The sequence below is a fragment of the Colius striatus genome, chromosome 20 (assembly GCF_028858725.1).
Source record: "Colius striatus isolate bColStr4 chromosome 20, bColStr4.1.hap1, whole genome shotgun sequence".
Lineage (NCBI taxonomy): Eukaryota > Metazoa > Chordata > Aves > Coliiformes > Coliidae > Colius > Colius striatus.
Genome location: NC_084778.1, coordinates 2,392,151 through 2,407,904, shown reverse-complemented (window position 1 = coordinate 2,407,904; position 15,754 = coordinate 2,392,151). Strand labels below are relative to the sequence as shown.

The window sequence follows — 15,754 nt, the reverse complement described above, 5'->3', positions numbered from 1 at the left end:
GCCACTCTCCTGTTTCCTGAAAGGGTTGTGTTTCAGCTGTATTTGGGTACTGCTGAATGGGCTCAGCTTTCATGCTTGCTGGATCCCACTGAAAACTCACTGAGGGTGAAGGAAAACATGGAAACACTCTCCCTTGCTTCATCCCAGATGACTGAGGGTTCCTCCACACTTTGGGATGTGTTAACAGGGGCTTTTTCCCAGGGTGAATGAATGCTGATGAGGTCTCCCACTTTTACCCCAGCCCATTGCCCATCCCCATGGGACAAGGAGCACTCTGAAACCCTCCTTGCTGCTCCTCTTTGCTTTGCTTCATGCCACAACATGCCAGGGCATCCTGTGCTGCCTGTTGAGTGAGGCAGCATTTTGCCTGCAGGGAAGAAGGACCCTCAGGGCTGGCTGGTGGTGCCAATGCTCCCATCTGCAGGATGGGCTGTGGAGTCTGCAGTGTGATGGGGAGACTGCTGGGGGTGATGGGAGGACTGATGGGAGTGCTGGGGGAGTGATGGGGAAGGCTGGTGCTGGATGAAATCTTGTTGTTAAAGACTTGTGCTCTGGGTGTTGAGCTGGGTCAGAAGAGCAGCATGACTTCTGCCCCAGGTACTACTCTTTGGAGACAGGATTTATGGATCCCTTTGTACCTCAGGGTGCTCCACACCTGCAGCACCTGTAGAGAAGCAGCAGATCATTGTCCCCTTTCATGTGCCCTTAGGAGTGAGCCAGGCATCCCTTCTACCTTGGGACTGGAGGCTGAGGATGGGACAGCCTCAGTTCCTCTCCTCTTTGGGGTTTTTCCTTTTCCTCCCTTGCTTGCCACTGTGTCTCTCCTGGGGCTGTGTGCTGTGAGGATGCCTTGGGGTCACAAGCTGTGTGGTGTTGCTGGCTGATGGGGTGACTGTGCTTCATCACCTGCACCCCACGAGAGGAGTGGGCCTGAGGGACATGGACTCACACCCTGAGCCATGCTGTGGCCCCACTGGGTGCCCTGGCTGACAGTCCTATGTCACAAGGGTCCTGTTCTCCTGCTGGGCTCCCTGGCAGGATGTGCCAGGCATACACTCCTCCAGCCAGCCTGCCACACATTCCCCAGCCTGGATTCTTGCATTTCCTCCCCCAAAATAACACTGTCTGCACCAAGATCTGCAGCCAGCATCAGCAGCTGGTCCCTTGACAAAGCAAGAAGCCCTCCAAGCCCATGAGGCTCCATTTTAGTCCAAAAATATGCTGTTTGCAGAAGTGCCTGGGTGCTGGGCTGGGTCTGCAAGGCCTGGCTTGGGGAGGGAGTCTCCAACATTCCCAGCAGTGCCCACTCACCCATGGAGTTATTTCCTTAAAGCCCCAGCTCCTGGAGTCTTGCCACCCCTGGAGGAGCTCAGCTTTTGCCAAAGACCTCACCATCATGGACAATCTGGGAAGAGGCTGCATGGGAGCACCCTGCAGGGAAACCCCAAAAGCAGGAATGCAAACAAACCCCCTTTGTGCTCCTAAAGAGGTCTGGGGAGAGGATTGAGAGTTGTGCTGTGGTTTGCAGGTAGAGCTGCTGCATTTCCTCAGAGCTTGGGCTCAGCCCAAGGAGTTTGACCATTGACCAGCTCTTGAAGAGGGATCTGCCCTGACCTCCAAGGCTTGGGGAAGCTCTCACCTCAGAGTTTGGCTTTCCAGCCCCTGGTGCTGCTGTGCCCACACGGGGAGGGCAGCAGGGATGCAGCAGGACTGGTCTGAGCATCATCCCCACCATGTGTTCAGAGGTCTTCAGCTTCCCTCCATCCCTCTGGGCACCCAACTAAGGGAGGAGAGAGAGACCTGCTCAGGGCCACCCATGCTGGAGCTGCCCTGGTCAGGTGGGCTCCTTGCCACAGCGTGTTTGGGTTTACAGTGGCACTGCAGCAGCCTGGAAAATGGGGGTGAAAGTGTGGCTGCCTCAAGGCTGCCAATTCAGGGGCACCCAACCCTGAAGGTGAATCTTGTTGGGCCCCAAGGTAATCTCACCTGCAGTACAGGTGGGTTCAGGGATGGTGGGGATTGAGCAAATCCCCCCTGTTGTTAGGTTGTGAGCAACTGACAAGCTGCCTCTAACCCTCTGCTGCCCCTGAGCTGGAGACCTGGGGGAAAAATCCCCCTGGGGTTGGTGGGGGTGGAACTGGGGAAGAAGGAGCAGGGCTGCTGGAGGAGGAGCAGGCACTGAAGAGTTAATGGGGAGTGTTTGCAGCCGATCCCTTGTCACCAAGGAGCACAGAACAGCACTTGGGAAGAAAACAAACCACCCACTGCCCAGGAGGGTGATTTCCTTTGCCCACACAGCCCCGGGGACCCTGTGGGACGGTGCCACTGAGCCTGGTGGCAGAGAGTGAGCAGCAGCAGGTGAGTGTGGCTGCTGGGGAGGTGGTTTGGGGGCACAGCCCAGGGCAGCCCCTTCCATCACCTCTTCCCTTCCATCTCCTGGCAGTCTTATGGCAAGATGTGGAGCCCCCCGAGCGCGGCGGTGCGCAGCATCCGTCCCTACAAGTCCAGCGAGCAGTACCTGTACGCCATGAAGGAGGACTTGGCCGAGTGGCTGAAGGAGCTGTATGAGCTGGACATCGAGGTGGGCACCTTTGTGGAGGTCCTGGAGACGGGGGCTGTGCTCTGCTCCCACGCCAACAACGTCACGCACGTGGCCGGGGAGTTCGCCCGCTCCTGCCCGGCTGCAGCCCAGCGCCTGCGGCTGCCCGGCGCCGGCGTCTCCTGCAACCTCACGGCACAGCCGGGCACCTTCCAGGCCAGGGACAACGTCTCCAACTTCATCCAGTGGTGCAGGAAGGAGATGGATATTAAAGGTGAGGTGCCAGGCTCCAGCTGCTCTGTGTCACTGTAGGCAATTGCTTTGCAGGTGCTCCTGGCATCGCCCTGGGTGTTTTCCCACGTGTGCCCCAAAGCCACCCTGGCATCAGGCAGCACCCATGTGTGTCCCTGAGCTGGGGTTTCTTGCACAAGCTCCTCTGGGCTTGGCAGCAGGTTTGCAGGGTGCTGGCACACAGCAGGTTTGCAGGGTGCAGATGTGTGCTGAGAGGATGGTGATGGGCAGGGCATACGGTGTGCACGGTGTGATCCCGGCCATAAGGACATCAGGAACAGTCCTGGCTCTGAGCAAAGGCTCTGTCACCCTGTGCCCACCACATGGGCATGGAGTGACACCTTCAGAGCACCCAGCCACTGGCTTTTGTGGTTTTGGGATGCCATCAAAGAGCTGCAGTGCCTTTGCTGGTCCATGCCCAGGGGCAAGGCTCTGCCTCCCTGCATTCATCCCAACTCTTATTGGACCCAACCACATCCCTGGCGGGATGACCCCAAGCAATAACATCCCTTCAGGTGGGATTTACCTCCACCTATGACCCCCTGTCCCCTTCACCTGCCCTGCCCCAGATGTGCTGATGTTTGAGACAGAGGACCTGGTGCTGAGGAAGAACGAGAAGAACTTTGTGCTGTGCCTGCTGGAGCTGGCACGCCGTGCCGCCCGCTTCGGCATGCCCGCCCCGACCCTCGTGCAGCTGGAGCAGGAGATTGAGGAGGAGCTCCAGCAGGGCCTGGACCTGCCACCCACTGACAAACCCCGTCCCCCTGCCCCCAGGAACCTCAACAACCTTGACCAAATGGTATGGAGGGGATGGGGAGGGATGGGGTTGAGGGAGATGGGGATGGGGTTGAGAGAGATGGGGATGGGGTTGAGGAAGATGGGGGTGGGGTTGAGGGAGATGGGGATGGGGTTGAGGAAGATGGGGATGGGGTTGTTCACCCCTGGACCTTCCTCAGGAGCTCTGGTGAGGCCTCATCTCTGCTGCTTGTAGGTCCAGCACCTGGTGAGTCGCTGCACCTGCCCTGTCCAGTTCCCCATGATGAAGATATCGGATGGCAAATACCGTGTGGGTGACTCTGACACCCTCATCTTTGTCCGGGTGAGTCTGCCTTTGGGCCACAGGCACCAGCAATCCTGCTCTGCTCCATAATCCATAATCCATCCCCTAAATGAGGCCAGTGTGGGGGTTTTGACCATTACCCCCAAAGCAGGGCAGCAGCTGAAGCTCAGCCCTGTGGGACACATCTGCAGGGATGTCACCATCCCCGTGCACAGGACGGGAACCTGCTGGCCCACACCAAGGCTGAGCCAGCGATGGGAACACTGGGATGCTCTGTCCTGGATCCATCCCTAAGCCTGACCTTCCCAAAGGGCTTTGCAAAAGGCCCCCCCTTTACCCTTGAGGTGATGAAAAGTGCCTGGTAGGATGGCAGCAGGAGCCAAGCCCCTCCCCGCCCCGGTGATGCTGAGCCTGGGATGGCGCTGTCCTTTAGGAGACCCCCTCCCATGGCACTCAGGACCAAGCCCAGGGCTGGCTGAGCACGGGGTGGGGAGGGGGATGCCCTGAGCGCCTCGTGTGCCCACCCCCGGCCTCACAGCCCCGGCATGCCGCGCAGATCCTGCGGGAACACGTCATGGTGCGGGTCGGGGGCGGCTGGGACACGCTGGAGCATTACCTGGACAAGCACGACCCTTGTCGCTGCACCTCGCTCTGTGAGTGCCCGCTCCTCTCGCTGCTTCGGTGTGGGGATGCTCCCTGGTTCCCTGGCCGCTAGAGGTCACGGCAGGCTGTTAGATGGAGCCAGACCTCCAAAGACCCCCCTTTGCAGCCGGCTCAGCTTTGCACCAGCGTCGCTGCGGGGCTGAGGGCTGGGGGGGCTGTATCCCGGGCTTGTTGCAATGCTCAGACCCCCCGACTCGTTCTCCCCACAGCTCACAAACAAGCCTGGAAAACCAAGAGCCCCCAGCAGCAAGTGCAGCACGAGATCTGCCTGTGCCCAGCCTCGAAGGTGGCTGCTCGGGGCCAGTCCCAGCCCACGCTGCTGGTCAACCGCTCCCAGAGCCCCCTGCCCCCCGTTGCCTGGGCTGCCCGTGTGCCCCCCGGCCCCCAGCCCCCTGCCACCCCCTCACCAGAGGGCTCAGGGCACCCACTGGGCACCAGCCCGTGCCAGGAGCTGCTGCAGCCCCGGAGGGTCCCTTCAGGCAGGTAAGATGCCTCAAACTGATGGGTTTCACAACGGGTTTTCTCACATCCCTGGTTTTTACCCCCTCTCTCTTCCTTCTGGAGCTGCCCAGCACCAGGCTGGATGGAGGGGGGGATGCAGCAAGGTGGGGATGCAGCAGCTCCCTGCTCCCCCTCTCCACTCTCTTGTTGCAGGACACGGGAGCCAGCGGCTTCCCCTTCGAGGAGGCAGCTGCCACTGGCCAAGTCACCTGCTGGACCCAGCTCCCTCGGCCATGGGGCAACAGGCCGGGCACCAACCCCTTCCCAGCTGGGCCCTGGCACTCAGGGCACTGTGGGGGTCCCCAGGGTGCTGCGTGGGAGCACCCCAGGGAAAACCCCTGTGGCAGTGGCACGGGGCAGGTCCCCAGCCCCCAGCCCCCAGCTCACACCAGCAGCTCCAAAACGCAGCCAGCACAAAGGCAAATCGGCTGTGGCGGCTGCCAGGCTGCAGGAAAGGGGTGTCCCTGGCACAGTGGCACCCTGTGCCCCCAGCCCCAACAAAGCCTGTGCCCCCTCCCCACGCCAGGAGGCTCGGGGACTCTCACAGAGCCAAAGAAGCCCATGGGCAAGGAGCCAGGGAGCCCTTGGACAGGGCCAAGTGCCCTCACCCCAAAACCCCTCCAGCCAGCCTCCAAAACGGGACCTGAGCATTAAACCCCCTGCCAAAGCCATCGTGGCTGCCTGCCGGCCCCACACCCCCCTGGCCCCTTGTGCAGATGGGGCCAAGGGCTGTGCTGCTGGGGAGGGTCCCCGGGGGCTGAGGCAGTGCCAGGCAGCCCCCAGCCCAAGCGCTGCAGGTGCTGAGGGACCCAAGGGGCCGGCAGATGAGCCAGTGGGAGCCTGTGCTGGCCCCGATGGGGGGATGGAGGGGCTGGGGGGCTGCTGGGGGCACACACAGCCCCCTGGCTATGACAAGGTGGTGGAGGAGCTCTCACAGGGGTGGCAGCCCCTGCGCCCCGTGGGGCTGGGCAACTGGCTCCCCAAAACATCCCCTGCAGCCAGCTCGCAGCCCCCCAGCACCCTCCCAGGCGGGGAGGAGGCAGAGGGGCCGGCCAGGGGGAGCCAGACCCCGCGGGGAGCCAAGGCCAGCGCCGCCCCCAAAGCCCAGCGCCGCCTGAAGCCACCCGAGCGCGTTCCCTCCATCTACAAGCTGAAGCTGCGGCCCAAGATCCGTCCCCGGCGCGACCACAGGCCGGGCAGACGGCCCTCCCGCATCCCCACGCCCCTGGGGCAGCGCCAGCAGCGCCCCCAGAGACCCCCCCGGCACCCCCAGCCCCGGGCCAAGCCCTCGGCGGCCGGCAGCGGGGCCTGGCTGACCGAGGATGATGAGGAGGTGTGGGTGTGAGCCCTCGGCCTCAGCCCCAGCCGCCTCTGGAGCCAGGGTGATGCTGAAGCCGGAGCTGTGGGGCCTGAGATCGGCACTGGATTTGCTGCCAGGTGACCCAGGGGCTCCCCTGCTCTGTTCCCCAGAGCTCCAGCTCCCTCTTTCCCTGGAGAGGGGTCTTTTCTTTTGCACTGGCAGTTCCTCAGCAGGACTCGTGGGTGGGTTTGGGTGCAAAAGTGCATCCCCCAGCTTGAAAGGGGCACTTTCTGCAGAGGCAACCCCTCCTGTGGCTCCTAAAGCTTGGGGCACCCCACACCTGGCATCCAAGTGTGCAGAACACCTCAGACCTCAGTCTGTGCCGTGGGACTGATGTCTGACAGCAGGGAGCCCTGAGGAGGGCTTGAGTCCCTCAGCTTGAGGGGAGGGGGCGTCTCAGGACGTGGTTCTCTCTCAGCTCCCCATATGGAGTTTCCTTATGGGTGAGGGTGGGAGACTGAGGAGTTGTCACCTGGGTGCTGATGGTCAGGGTGACACTGTCACCCAAAGCTCACCCTGCAGCCAGGGACTGGCATGTTGGTTGTGCAATAGAGACACACACCAAAGCTCTTCTGTTTCAGCTTCTTCTCTGGGTGGGAGGATAACCCTGATGGGAATGGGGGAGGTCGTAGCCCATGAAGGGAATTCCTGCTGCTGGTCTGTGTGCACGGCAAATACCCCTCTGAGAGCTCTGGGAGGGGGAGAAGAGCCCCATCTTCCAAGAGAGGATGAAGGCAGCCCCACAGCCCTGCAGAGGAGCAGCAAGGAAGAGCTCTGGAGCCCCTGTGGGTGCAAAACCTGCTTGAGAAAACCCTCCTTGTGCAGGGAGAGCAACAAATCCCCCACCCTGGAGCACGAGCAACCCGGCACCACAGGCACAGAGCAGCCAGGAGCGGCCAGAACGAGGGGGACAGACCTGATCTTTAATTCCATTTCAAAGGAGAGGGTTGCAGGGCGTTACAGGCGGTGCAGACACCTCGGGAATCTCCGACAAGAAGTCCTGAGGGGGGAAAGGAAAGCCAAGTCCAGGCAACCGGGACGCTCACCGGGGCAGGACGAGGAGGAGCAAGCAGCATCCTCGCTGGGAGGGAGCCGAAGGCGGCAGGAGCCCGGCCCTGCCCCGGGACAGCGGCTGCGACAGCCACAGCAGCTTCTTTTGAGCAGGGCCAGGCGCTGGGTGAGCGGTAACACTTTGTACTGAGGGTGTGAGGAGCAAGGGCTAAGTGCAGGGTGCTTGGAGATGCTGCTGTCCTGCCTGCTCTGCTTCTCTCCTTTCCCTGCCCTGCTCCCTGCTCTGCTTTTCTCCTTCCTCTCCTCCTCTCCTTGCCCTGCTCCCCTCCCTGCTCTGCTCCCCTCCTTCCCCTGCTCCTCTTCTTTCCCTGCTCCCCTCCTTTCCCTGCTCCTTTCCCTGCCCTGCTCCCCTCCTTTCCCTGCTCCCCTCCTTCCCCTGCTCCCCTCCTTTCCCTGCTCCTTCCCCTGCTCCCCTCCTTTCCCTGCTCCTTTCCCTGCTCCCCTCCTTTCCCTGCTCCTTCCCCTGCTCCCCTCCTTTCCCTGCTCCTTTCCCTGTTCCCCTCCTTTCCCTGCCCTGCTCCTCTCCTTCCCCTTCTCCTCTCCCTGCCCTGCTCCTTCCCTGCCCTGCTCCTTCTCTGCCCTGCTCCTCTCCCTGCCCTGCTCCCCTCCTTCCCCTGCTCCTTCCCTGCCCTGCTCCCCTCCTTTCCCTGCTCCCCTCCTTCCCCTGCTCCCCTCCTTCCCCTGCTCCCCTCCTTTCCCTGCTCCCCTCCTTCCCCTGCTCCCCTCCTTTCCCTGCTCCCCTCCTTCCCCTGCTCCCCTCCTTTCCCTGCTCCTCTCCTTTCCCTGCTCCCCTCCTTCCCCTGCTCCCCTCCTTCCCCTGCTCCCCTCCTTTCCCTGCTCCCCTCCTTCCCCTGCTCCCCTCCTTCCCCTGCTCCCCTCCTTTCCCTGCTCCTTTCCCTGCCCTGCTCCCCTCCTTCCCCTGCTCCCCTCCTTCCCCTGCTCCCCTCCTTTCCCTGCTCCCCTCCTTCCCCTGCTCCCCTCCTTCCCCTGCTCCCCTCCTTTCCCTGCTCCCCTCCTTCCCCTGCTCCCCTCCTTTCCCTGCTCCCCTCCTTCCCCTGCTCCCCTCCTTTCCCTGCTCCCCTCCTTCCCCTGCTCCCCTCCTTCCCCTGCTCCCCTCCTTTCCCTGCTCCCCTCCTTCCCCTGCTCCTCTCCTTTCCCTGCTCCCCTCCTTCCCCTGCTCCCCTCCTTCCCCTGCTCCTCTCCTTCCCCTGCTCCCCTCCTTCCCCTGCTCCCCTCCTTCCCCTGCTCCCCTCCTTTCCCTGCTCCTTTCCCTGCCCTGCTCCCCTCCTTCCCCTGCTCCCCTCCTTCCCCTGCTCCCCTCCTTTCCCTGCTCCCCTCCTTTCCCTGCTCCCCTCCTTTCCCTGCTCCTTTCCCTGCTCCTTCCCTGCCCTGCTCCCCTCTCTGCCTGGGTTCCCTGCCTGCACCCACCAGCTCCCACCACCTCCCCTCTCCTGTGCTCTTGGCAAAGTAGCTCTTTGCAGCCCTCATTTTGCTGGGAGCTGGGAAGTGCTGTCGAAGCAGTGAGAGGAATCACTGCTCACATCACTTTCTCTCTCTAAAGTACAATAGAATATAACAATCATATTTATAACTTTTGTGGGGTTTTTTTTTTCCTCCAAAATACTAAACAGATGCTATAAAAACCTGTAACTAATTGTGCTATAAACTGCAGGCTACAGGGCTGTACCAAACACTGTATTGGCTGAGTGGTTGATCTGGGTGTGTTGGAGCACTTCAGGAATGCTTCAGCATCAGCATTTACCAAGGAGTTTCCTTCTCAGACAGTTTGGAGGGATAAAGTTTGCCAGAGCCTGGCAAGGAGTTCATAAATCCTGACAAGATGAGGTTGGGGGGGTGTGTGTGAAGCTCAGGAGCTTTGCTGTGAGGGAGAGGGATGGTGATGAGTGCCACTGCCCTGCCCCAGCCAGGGCTCTCACAGCCGCCTCAGATGGATCCCTGCCCCCTGTTTTGGGGGGTTTTGGAGCAAAGGGAATGAGGTTTGGTTCCTGAAGTGGCTGCTGGGGGTAAGAAGAGAGGAGCAGGGTGATCCCAGCCCTGCAGCACTGAACTGGAGCTCAGCTGGACCTGCTCTTAATAGAAAGTGTTACCGAGAGCACAGAGCTGCTCCTGGGGGTGGGAAGAGATGGGACTGGTGTCCTCTGGCTGTGCCCAACCTGCATGGCCTCAGCCCACCACAGAGAACTGAGCTGCTTTTCCCAGAGCATGGACTGGCCTCAGAGGCTGCTTTGAGGGGTGAGGGCAGCATTTCCCCACCTCTCACAGGGAGCAGCTGGGAGGAAGGAACCACAACCTCAGCTTCTCGCTCCCCCCTCGCTGGCACAAGCCCCCAGCGCTGCTTCCTACCAGGGGCTGCACTTGGAAGGAGACACAGGGGAGCTGCAAGTCTGGTGCAAACACCAGCTGAAAAGGGAAAAATACTACTACTGGTATAAAATAACAAGGAGATGGGGGGCTCATTTTCCTCTTGGGGATGTGGAGAGAGAAAATAGAAGGGATGTGACTGGAAAAGCATCTCCAGCTCCCTATTGCTTCAGAGGCTGCCTTTGCACTGGGGAGGAGCTGAGTGCCACGAGGGGAAGCCCAGGGGGGGTCAGGGGCTCAGACCCACCCGTGGCACTGGCAGACACAGGGGGGAGCTGGGTCAGAGCTGTGCAAAGCCATCGCCCACTGAGCCCAGGGTGCGAGGTAGCGGAGGGGGAACCTGCCCAGCAAGGAGGTTATTTGGTGTTCAACAGGCTGGTGGGGCAGGAGGAGCCTCCGTGGCTGAACGGGGCTCAAAGCAGCAGCCAGGACCCCGGGAGGATGGAAGGGGCAAGTTGGGGGCTTTGCTATTTCTCTCTCTTTTTGGCTATTTCTTGCTTTCAGACAGAAATTCCACCAGCAAATCTGACCCACCCCAGCCAACAGGCAGCCTGGGTCACCCAGCCTCTGCTGGAGGCTGCTCTGTCCTGAGGGGAGAAACCTCATTCTGCAGGGAGGAAAACTCGCCTCCCACCTCCACTGTGGCAGCCTCAGCACACTGGGACACAGGCTCTGGGTGATTTCCTTCCAGGGGGAGGTGATGGGAGGCAGCAGCAAGAGCTGCCCCTGCAATGCCAAGGCTTGGCCTGGCAAGGACAGACCCGACAGTCAACCTCTGAGACAACTCCTTCACCCCCCTCCCAGTGCCACACAGCACCTGAGGCTTGGCACAGCCTCCCCCACCCAAGCAGCTTTTGCCCCTGAGCACTGGAGGCTCAGGGAGAGCTCAGGGGTTCAGCCAAAGTCCTCCCTCCCTCCAGGCAACAAGTCATCAACCCTCTGGCAGCCACCACATCCCCCTGCCCAGCCCTGCCCCAGCTGCAGGGGTACAGCAGCAACCCCCGAGGTGCCTCTGGCACAGCTCCCACCGTGGCATCACCCCCAGAGCCAGCAGAGAGCCGGGGGGCAGCGTGGCCTGGGGGGGACAGGGATGATACTGGGGGGCTCCTGGGGGCTGGGGGGGTTGGGGCTCACATGATGGTGCAGCGGTTCCTGCGCAGGGCCCCCTGGAAGCGGATGGCGGCGTGCACGTGCTTGCAGCGGGCACAGCCCACGCTCTTGAGGAGCTCACTGAAGAGCAGCAGGATGTGCCAGTTGTACTTGGCCGAGCACTCGATGTAGCCGCACTTCCACGTCTTCTTCACCAGGTTGGACACGTTCCAGCGCGGGATCACCCGGCCCCGCTGCAGGTCCCGCTTGTTGCCCACGATGATGATGGGGGTCTCTGAAGTGCCAATGACCCTGGGGAAAGGGAGGATGGTGGAGGCTCCTCTGCTCTGCTCTGCACTGCTGAGGTCGCAGCTGGGGCTGGTGTTGGGTTCCCCAGTTGCAGAGGGAGAGGGAAGTGCTGCAGAGAGGCCAGGGCTGGGCTGCCAAGGTGCTGAGGGGGTGGGATGTGTGTGTGAGGAGGAGAGGCTGCAGGACCTGGGGCTGTTCAGCCTGGAGGAGACTAAGGAAGCACCTCATCAACACTGATAAGTACCTAAAGGGCAGGGGGGGCACTTTTTTCTGCAGTGCCCAGTGCCAGGACCAGGGGAGATGGACATCAGCTGCAACACAACCAGTTCCACTGGAACACATTGAGAAGCTCCTTTGGTGCTGAGGGGAGGGAGCCCTGGCCCAGGCTGCCCAGGGAGGGTGTGGAGGCTCCTCAGGAGGTTTCCAACCCTCCCTGGACACGTTCCTGTGCCCCCTGAGCCAGGGGAACCTGCTGTAGCAGGGGCTGGGGCTGGAGGAGCTCTGCAGGGCCCTTCCAACCCCATCATGCTGGGATTCTGTGACTAACCAGCTCCTGGCTTTGGTTTGCCAAGAGGAACGTGCCTCTTGTCCTGTCCCTTTGTCCCTTTTTCTGCCCAGCCACCCACCATGCCAGTTGCCTTCCTGGGGGTGGCTGCCCTCACCCACATCCAACACCTGCCCAAGGTCCTGCTCCTTCTCCTGCCCTCAGGTCTAGTTTTGGGGTCTCAGCCCTGCAAAGGGGCTTTGTCCCAGTCTGCACTGTCTCATCCCAGATGCCCAGAGCAGGGGCTGAAGGGCTGAGCCGTGCCAGGAGCCCTGGGGGATGCCCCCTCAGGGGAACTGGGTCCCTACCTTGTTTCCAGGATCTGCTGGCGGATGGTTTTGATGTACTCGAAGCTGTCAAAGCAGCAGATGTCATAGACCAGGATGTAGGCGTGGACGCTCCGGAGCCCCCTGCAACACACGTCTGCCCACTCCTGCAAGGTGCAGACAGGGATCAGTCCTGCCTCAGGCCCAGCACCGTGCCCAGGGGGTGCCCAGGGATGGGCACACACCAAGGAGGCTGCAGCAAGGGGCAGGGGGCTGCACACACTCCAGCCACAACACCCAGCACCCATCTCACCTTTGCTCTGCTCTGACCCATCCCTGGGAGGGCTGCATCTGCCTCTCCAGCCCTCCCCCATCTCTGGAGATCCCTGATCCCCTTTGTTAATCCAAAGAAGAGATAATGGGATTTGTCAGCCCCAGTTTCTCTCCTGAGTGAGGATTACAGCTGCCTGGTGCACAGCAGCCCAGAGGCGAGCTGGGAATGGGGCTGAATGCAGCCTCCTGCCCTGGATGTAAAAGCTTCATCCTCCAGAAGGGCTAATTAAATGTGTTAATTAGTGATGCACCCTGGTTTTTGGGCAGGGCAGATAAGGAGGATGCTGAGGAATGGGCTCAGCCCATCCCCATGGGGCTGGGGGTGAGGCACCAGCAGCTGTGCTGCTCAGAGAGGGAAGGTGAGAGCTGGGCTGGGGACAGGAGAGGAGCAGCAGCTGCTCAGGAGTGGGCTCTGTGAGAGCAGCAGCAGAGGCTGTCATGGGTGGCCTGTCCACAGCCCAAATCTGGAGCTGTAAGACATCCATGTTGCTAAGCTTTGTGTTTTCAGGAGTAACAGGATTCTTTCCCCATAGCAGTGGAAACCTGCCCCACTTGCAGCCACTCTCCCAGCCCAGCAGTGGTACTGGCAATGGCAGCTCCTGCAGGCAGCACCACAACTCCCCCCACTGAGCTCCACTTGAGAGGAGAACGATGCACTGAGGAGGAGAAGCACCAGTTGTCCCCAAGCAAACCTCTTCAGAGCCATGAATCATCCTTCATCACTGGGATGAGGCAAAACCAGCAGCCCTGGGAGCAAAGGGAGCTGGGAACAGGGAAGTTTTGGGCTGTGGGTTGGTCTCCATCACAGAGCACAGCACGGGAAGGGGGGAGCAGCACCACACAGCTCTGTGCTCTGAGGGGAGGATGTGGAGCTCCTCAGCACCAGAGAGCTGCAGGTGGATGGAGCAGCAGTGTCTCAGGTCACTCTGAGTCCTGAGACACCTGAGGGATTAATAAATTGCAGCTGTTTCAGCAGGCTGGGGTGCAGCTTGGGCTGGGGTGCAGCTTGGGCTGGGGTACAGCTGGGGCTGGGGTGCAGCTGGGGCTGGGGTGCAGCTGGGGCTGGGGTGGGCTTTGCCATGAGGAGCAGCTTTGCTGGGATGCTGGGGGGCTGGGGGAGGCTCACACAGTGCATCCTGCCTGGTCCTGGGCTGGAGTGGGAGGTTGGGAAGTCCCTGGCTCACACTTCTCTGCCAAGACCTCGCTCCTGGGCACTGAGCAGAGCCCAGGGATGCCTCCCAGCACCTTCCCAGCACCTTCCCAGCAGGCAGAGCCACATTCCCCACTGTGGTCCTCTCCTTTGCCCCAGAGCCATCCCTCTGACCGCCCTCCCTTGCCTGGAAACCTCCATCTGTTCCCACCAGCTCCTCCTCTTGAGCACAAGCAAGGCAGGGAGTTAATGGAGTGTGGCAGCATCGGCTGCCGTGTCAATAACTCACCCTTTGCTATTTCAGGCTGTCTCTCACACTGACCTTTTGTTCCCTGCACATGCTGATTAATTTTTAAACCTCCTCCTCCTCACCCCTGGAGCTCTCCCTTCAGCTCCTGCCTGATGGCACAGGGGCAGCTTGGAGCACAAGGTCCCTGCTACTCCATCCCTGTCAGATGCAGGAGCAATAGAGCAGTGTTGGTTATCAAACCCAAGAGGGTGCAGCCCCCACAGAGCTGCCCCCACCACTGCCATTGCCCCTCAGTGTGGCTGCAGCCATGGCTGGCCACCTCCAGGTCCTTTGCCCACTGGCACAACTTGTGTCCCTGAGACAAGTCCCTCTCTTTCCCCTCCTTGAACTCCCCCCAAAGCAGGCAGCAGGGTCCCAGACTTCAGAGGTTTCTCATTTGTAGAGCCCCTCCTCAGATTCCTCCCCCTCCTCATTTACAGACCCCAAATCCCTGTCCTCAGTTACCCTCTCCTACAAGCATCATTTGGATTTGAGGGATGAATGCTGAGAGAACTGCAAGAGGTTGAGAGTTGCAGCAGTGGCAACACTTCCCAGCTGCAGGTTGCCTTTCAGGGCTGTTTTGGAAGCATCTGAGAGCTCTGGGGGGTGCTGGTGGGCTGCAGGGAAAAGGCCAAGCCATGCTGGGAGGGAAAAAGCAGCCCCAGACTCAGGGCCTGACTGCCCAGGGACCTCTGGTCCTCACCTGAATGCCCTGGCCATGCTCCCTGGCTCTGGCAGCCATGGAACAACATCCCAGTGCTCCAGCACCCTCTGCCCGGCTGGATGGGACCATGGGCATCACCAGAGCCACAGCCCCCAGGGTGGGAGGTTGGCTGTCCCACCTTTGCCTACATTTTAGCTGAAAAAGTTTCAAAAGCCACTTTATCCTGGCCCTGCTCAGCCCATGGGCAGGATGTGACCCTTCCCAGCAGCTTCCAGCGAGCCAGCCCAACGTGGAGGGAGAAGCATCTCCCAGAGAGGAGGAACAAGTTGGTCTGGAGGAGACTGAGGGGGGAGCTCATTAATAGTCACAGGTGTATGAATGGTGGGTGGCAGGAGGTTGGGGCAGCACTTTGTTGTAGCTACCAACAGGACAAGGGGTGATGAGGTGAAGCTGGAGTACAAACAGTTCCATTTGAACATAAGGAGGAACTGTTTCAGTGTTTGAGTGAGGGAGCCCTGGCCCAGGCTGCCCAGGGAGGGTGTGGAGGCTCCTTCCTTGGAGGGCTTCAAGACCCCACTGCACATGTTCCTGTGTGACCTGATCTAGGTGGGAGCTGTGTCCAGGGGGGTCTTGAAGCCCTCAGGACAGAGCAGCCCCCAGCAGAGGCTGGGTGACCCAGGCTGCCTGTTGGCTGGGGTGGGTCAGATTTGCTGGTGGAATTTCTGTCTCAAAGCAAGAAACAGACCAAAAAAAAGAGAGAAACAGCAAAGCCCCCAACTTGCCCCATCCATCCTCCTCCTTTATCACCCTCCTGTGTGACCTGGTCTAGGTGGGAGCTGCCTCTGCAGGGGTTGCACTGGACGATCCCTGAGGTCCCTCCCAAGCTCCCCACGCTGTGACTCCGTGACCCCAAGGTCTTCACGGGGTTCTAGAGCAAACCTCCCCCTGAGCCCAAGCAGAGCCCCCTCCAGCCTGGCGCTGGCAGCCTCCCCCAGCCCCTACCTGCAGGGTGTTGACGGGGAAAGCCGCAATGGGGGGACAGTCCATGATCTGCAGGTCGTGGACGTGGCCGTTCATGACGACGGCGGGCAGGTAGACGCGGCGGGCCGTGGTGGGCACACAGACCTCGCTGAACTCGTTGTACAGGAACTGCCGCACTATGGCACTCTTGCCCACGCCCTGGGCTCCCAGCACGGCGACCTTGAAGGTTGCCACCATGCCTCTGCGCGCCCGGCGCTGCCCC

General features: G+C 60.9%; 2 protein-coding genes across 4 annotated transcripts; one reads left to right on the top strand and one right to left on the bottom strand.

Moving 5' to 3' along the window:
* Positions 1 to 16: 16 nt before the first annotated feature.
* On the top strand, positions 17 to 7,901 carry GAS2L2 (growth arrest specific 2 like 2). Of its 2 annotated transcripts, none has more exons than XM_062012022.1 (7): positions 17 to 2,358; positions 2,444 to 2,813; positions 3,400 to 3,629; positions 3,822 to 3,929; positions 4,429 to 4,543; positions 4,763 to 5,036; positions 5,208 to 7,901. In XM_062012022.1, exons 2-7 carry the CDS (start codon positions 2,456 to 2,458, stop codon positions 6,397 to 6,399), a joined length of 2,277 nt encoding a protein of 758 aa, XP_061868006.1. In that variant the 5' UTR covers positions 17 to 2,358; positions 2,444 to 2,455; the 3' UTR covers positions 6,400 to 7,901. The 2 variants fall into 2 exon arrangements, with proteins under 2 accessions (XP_061868006.1, XP_061868007.1); XM_062012023.1 differs by having other exon boundaries at positions 4,447 to 4,543; positions 5,208 to 7,889.
* RASL10B (RAS like family 10 member B) lies at positions 7,317 to 15,729 on the bottom strand. Of its 2 annotated transcripts, XM_062012031.1 has the most exons (4): positions 15,514 to 15,729; positions 12,118 to 12,242; positions 11,002 to 11,268; positions 7,317 to 7,414 (listed from the first exon to the last, which is right to left on the bottom strand). In XM_062012031.1, exons 1-4 carry the CDS (start codon positions 15,727 to 15,729, stop codon positions 7,372 to 7,374), a joined length of 651 nt encoding a protein of 216 aa, XP_061868015.1. In that variant the 3' UTR covers positions 7,317 to 7,371. The 2 variants fall into 2 exon arrangements, with proteins under 2 accessions (XP_061868015.1, XP_061868016.1); XM_062012032.1 differs by lacking the exon at positions 7,317 to 7,414 and having other exon boundaries at positions 10,998 to 11,268.
* Positions 15,730 to 15,754: the final 25 nt, after the last annotated feature.

What these genes read in the sequence shown, in the direction of transcription:
- GAS2L2 (XM_062012022.1), top strand. Translation starts at nt 2,456, where the DNA reads ATGTGGAGCCCCCCGAGCGCGGCGGTGCGCAGCATCCGTCCCTACAAG. An exon ending in GAAGGAGATGGATATTAAAG is followed by an intron (nt 2,814 to 3,399) that starts GTGAGGTGCCAG and finishes GCCCTGCCCCAG; the next exon opens with ATGTGCTGATGTTTGAGACA. An exon ending in TTGTCGCTGCACCTCGCTCT is followed by an intron (nt 4,544 to 4,762) that starts GTGAGTGCCCGC and finishes TTCTCCCCACAG; the next exon opens with CTCACAAACAAGCCTGGAAA.
- RASL10B (XM_062012031.1), bottom strand. Translation starts at nt 15,729, where the DNA reads ATGGTGGCAACCTTCAAGGTCGCCGTGCTGGGAGCCCAGGGCGTGGGC. An exon ending in TCCCCGTCAACACCCTGCAG is followed by an intron (nt 12,243 to 15,513) that starts GTAGGGGCTGGG and finishes TGCACCTTGCAG; the next exon opens with GAGTGGGCAGACGTGTGTTG. An exon ending in AGGAACCGCTGCACCATCAT is followed by an intron (nt 7,415 to 11,001) that starts GTGAGCCCCAAC and finishes TTCCCCCCTCAG; the next exon opens with GACTTCTTGTCGGAGATTCC.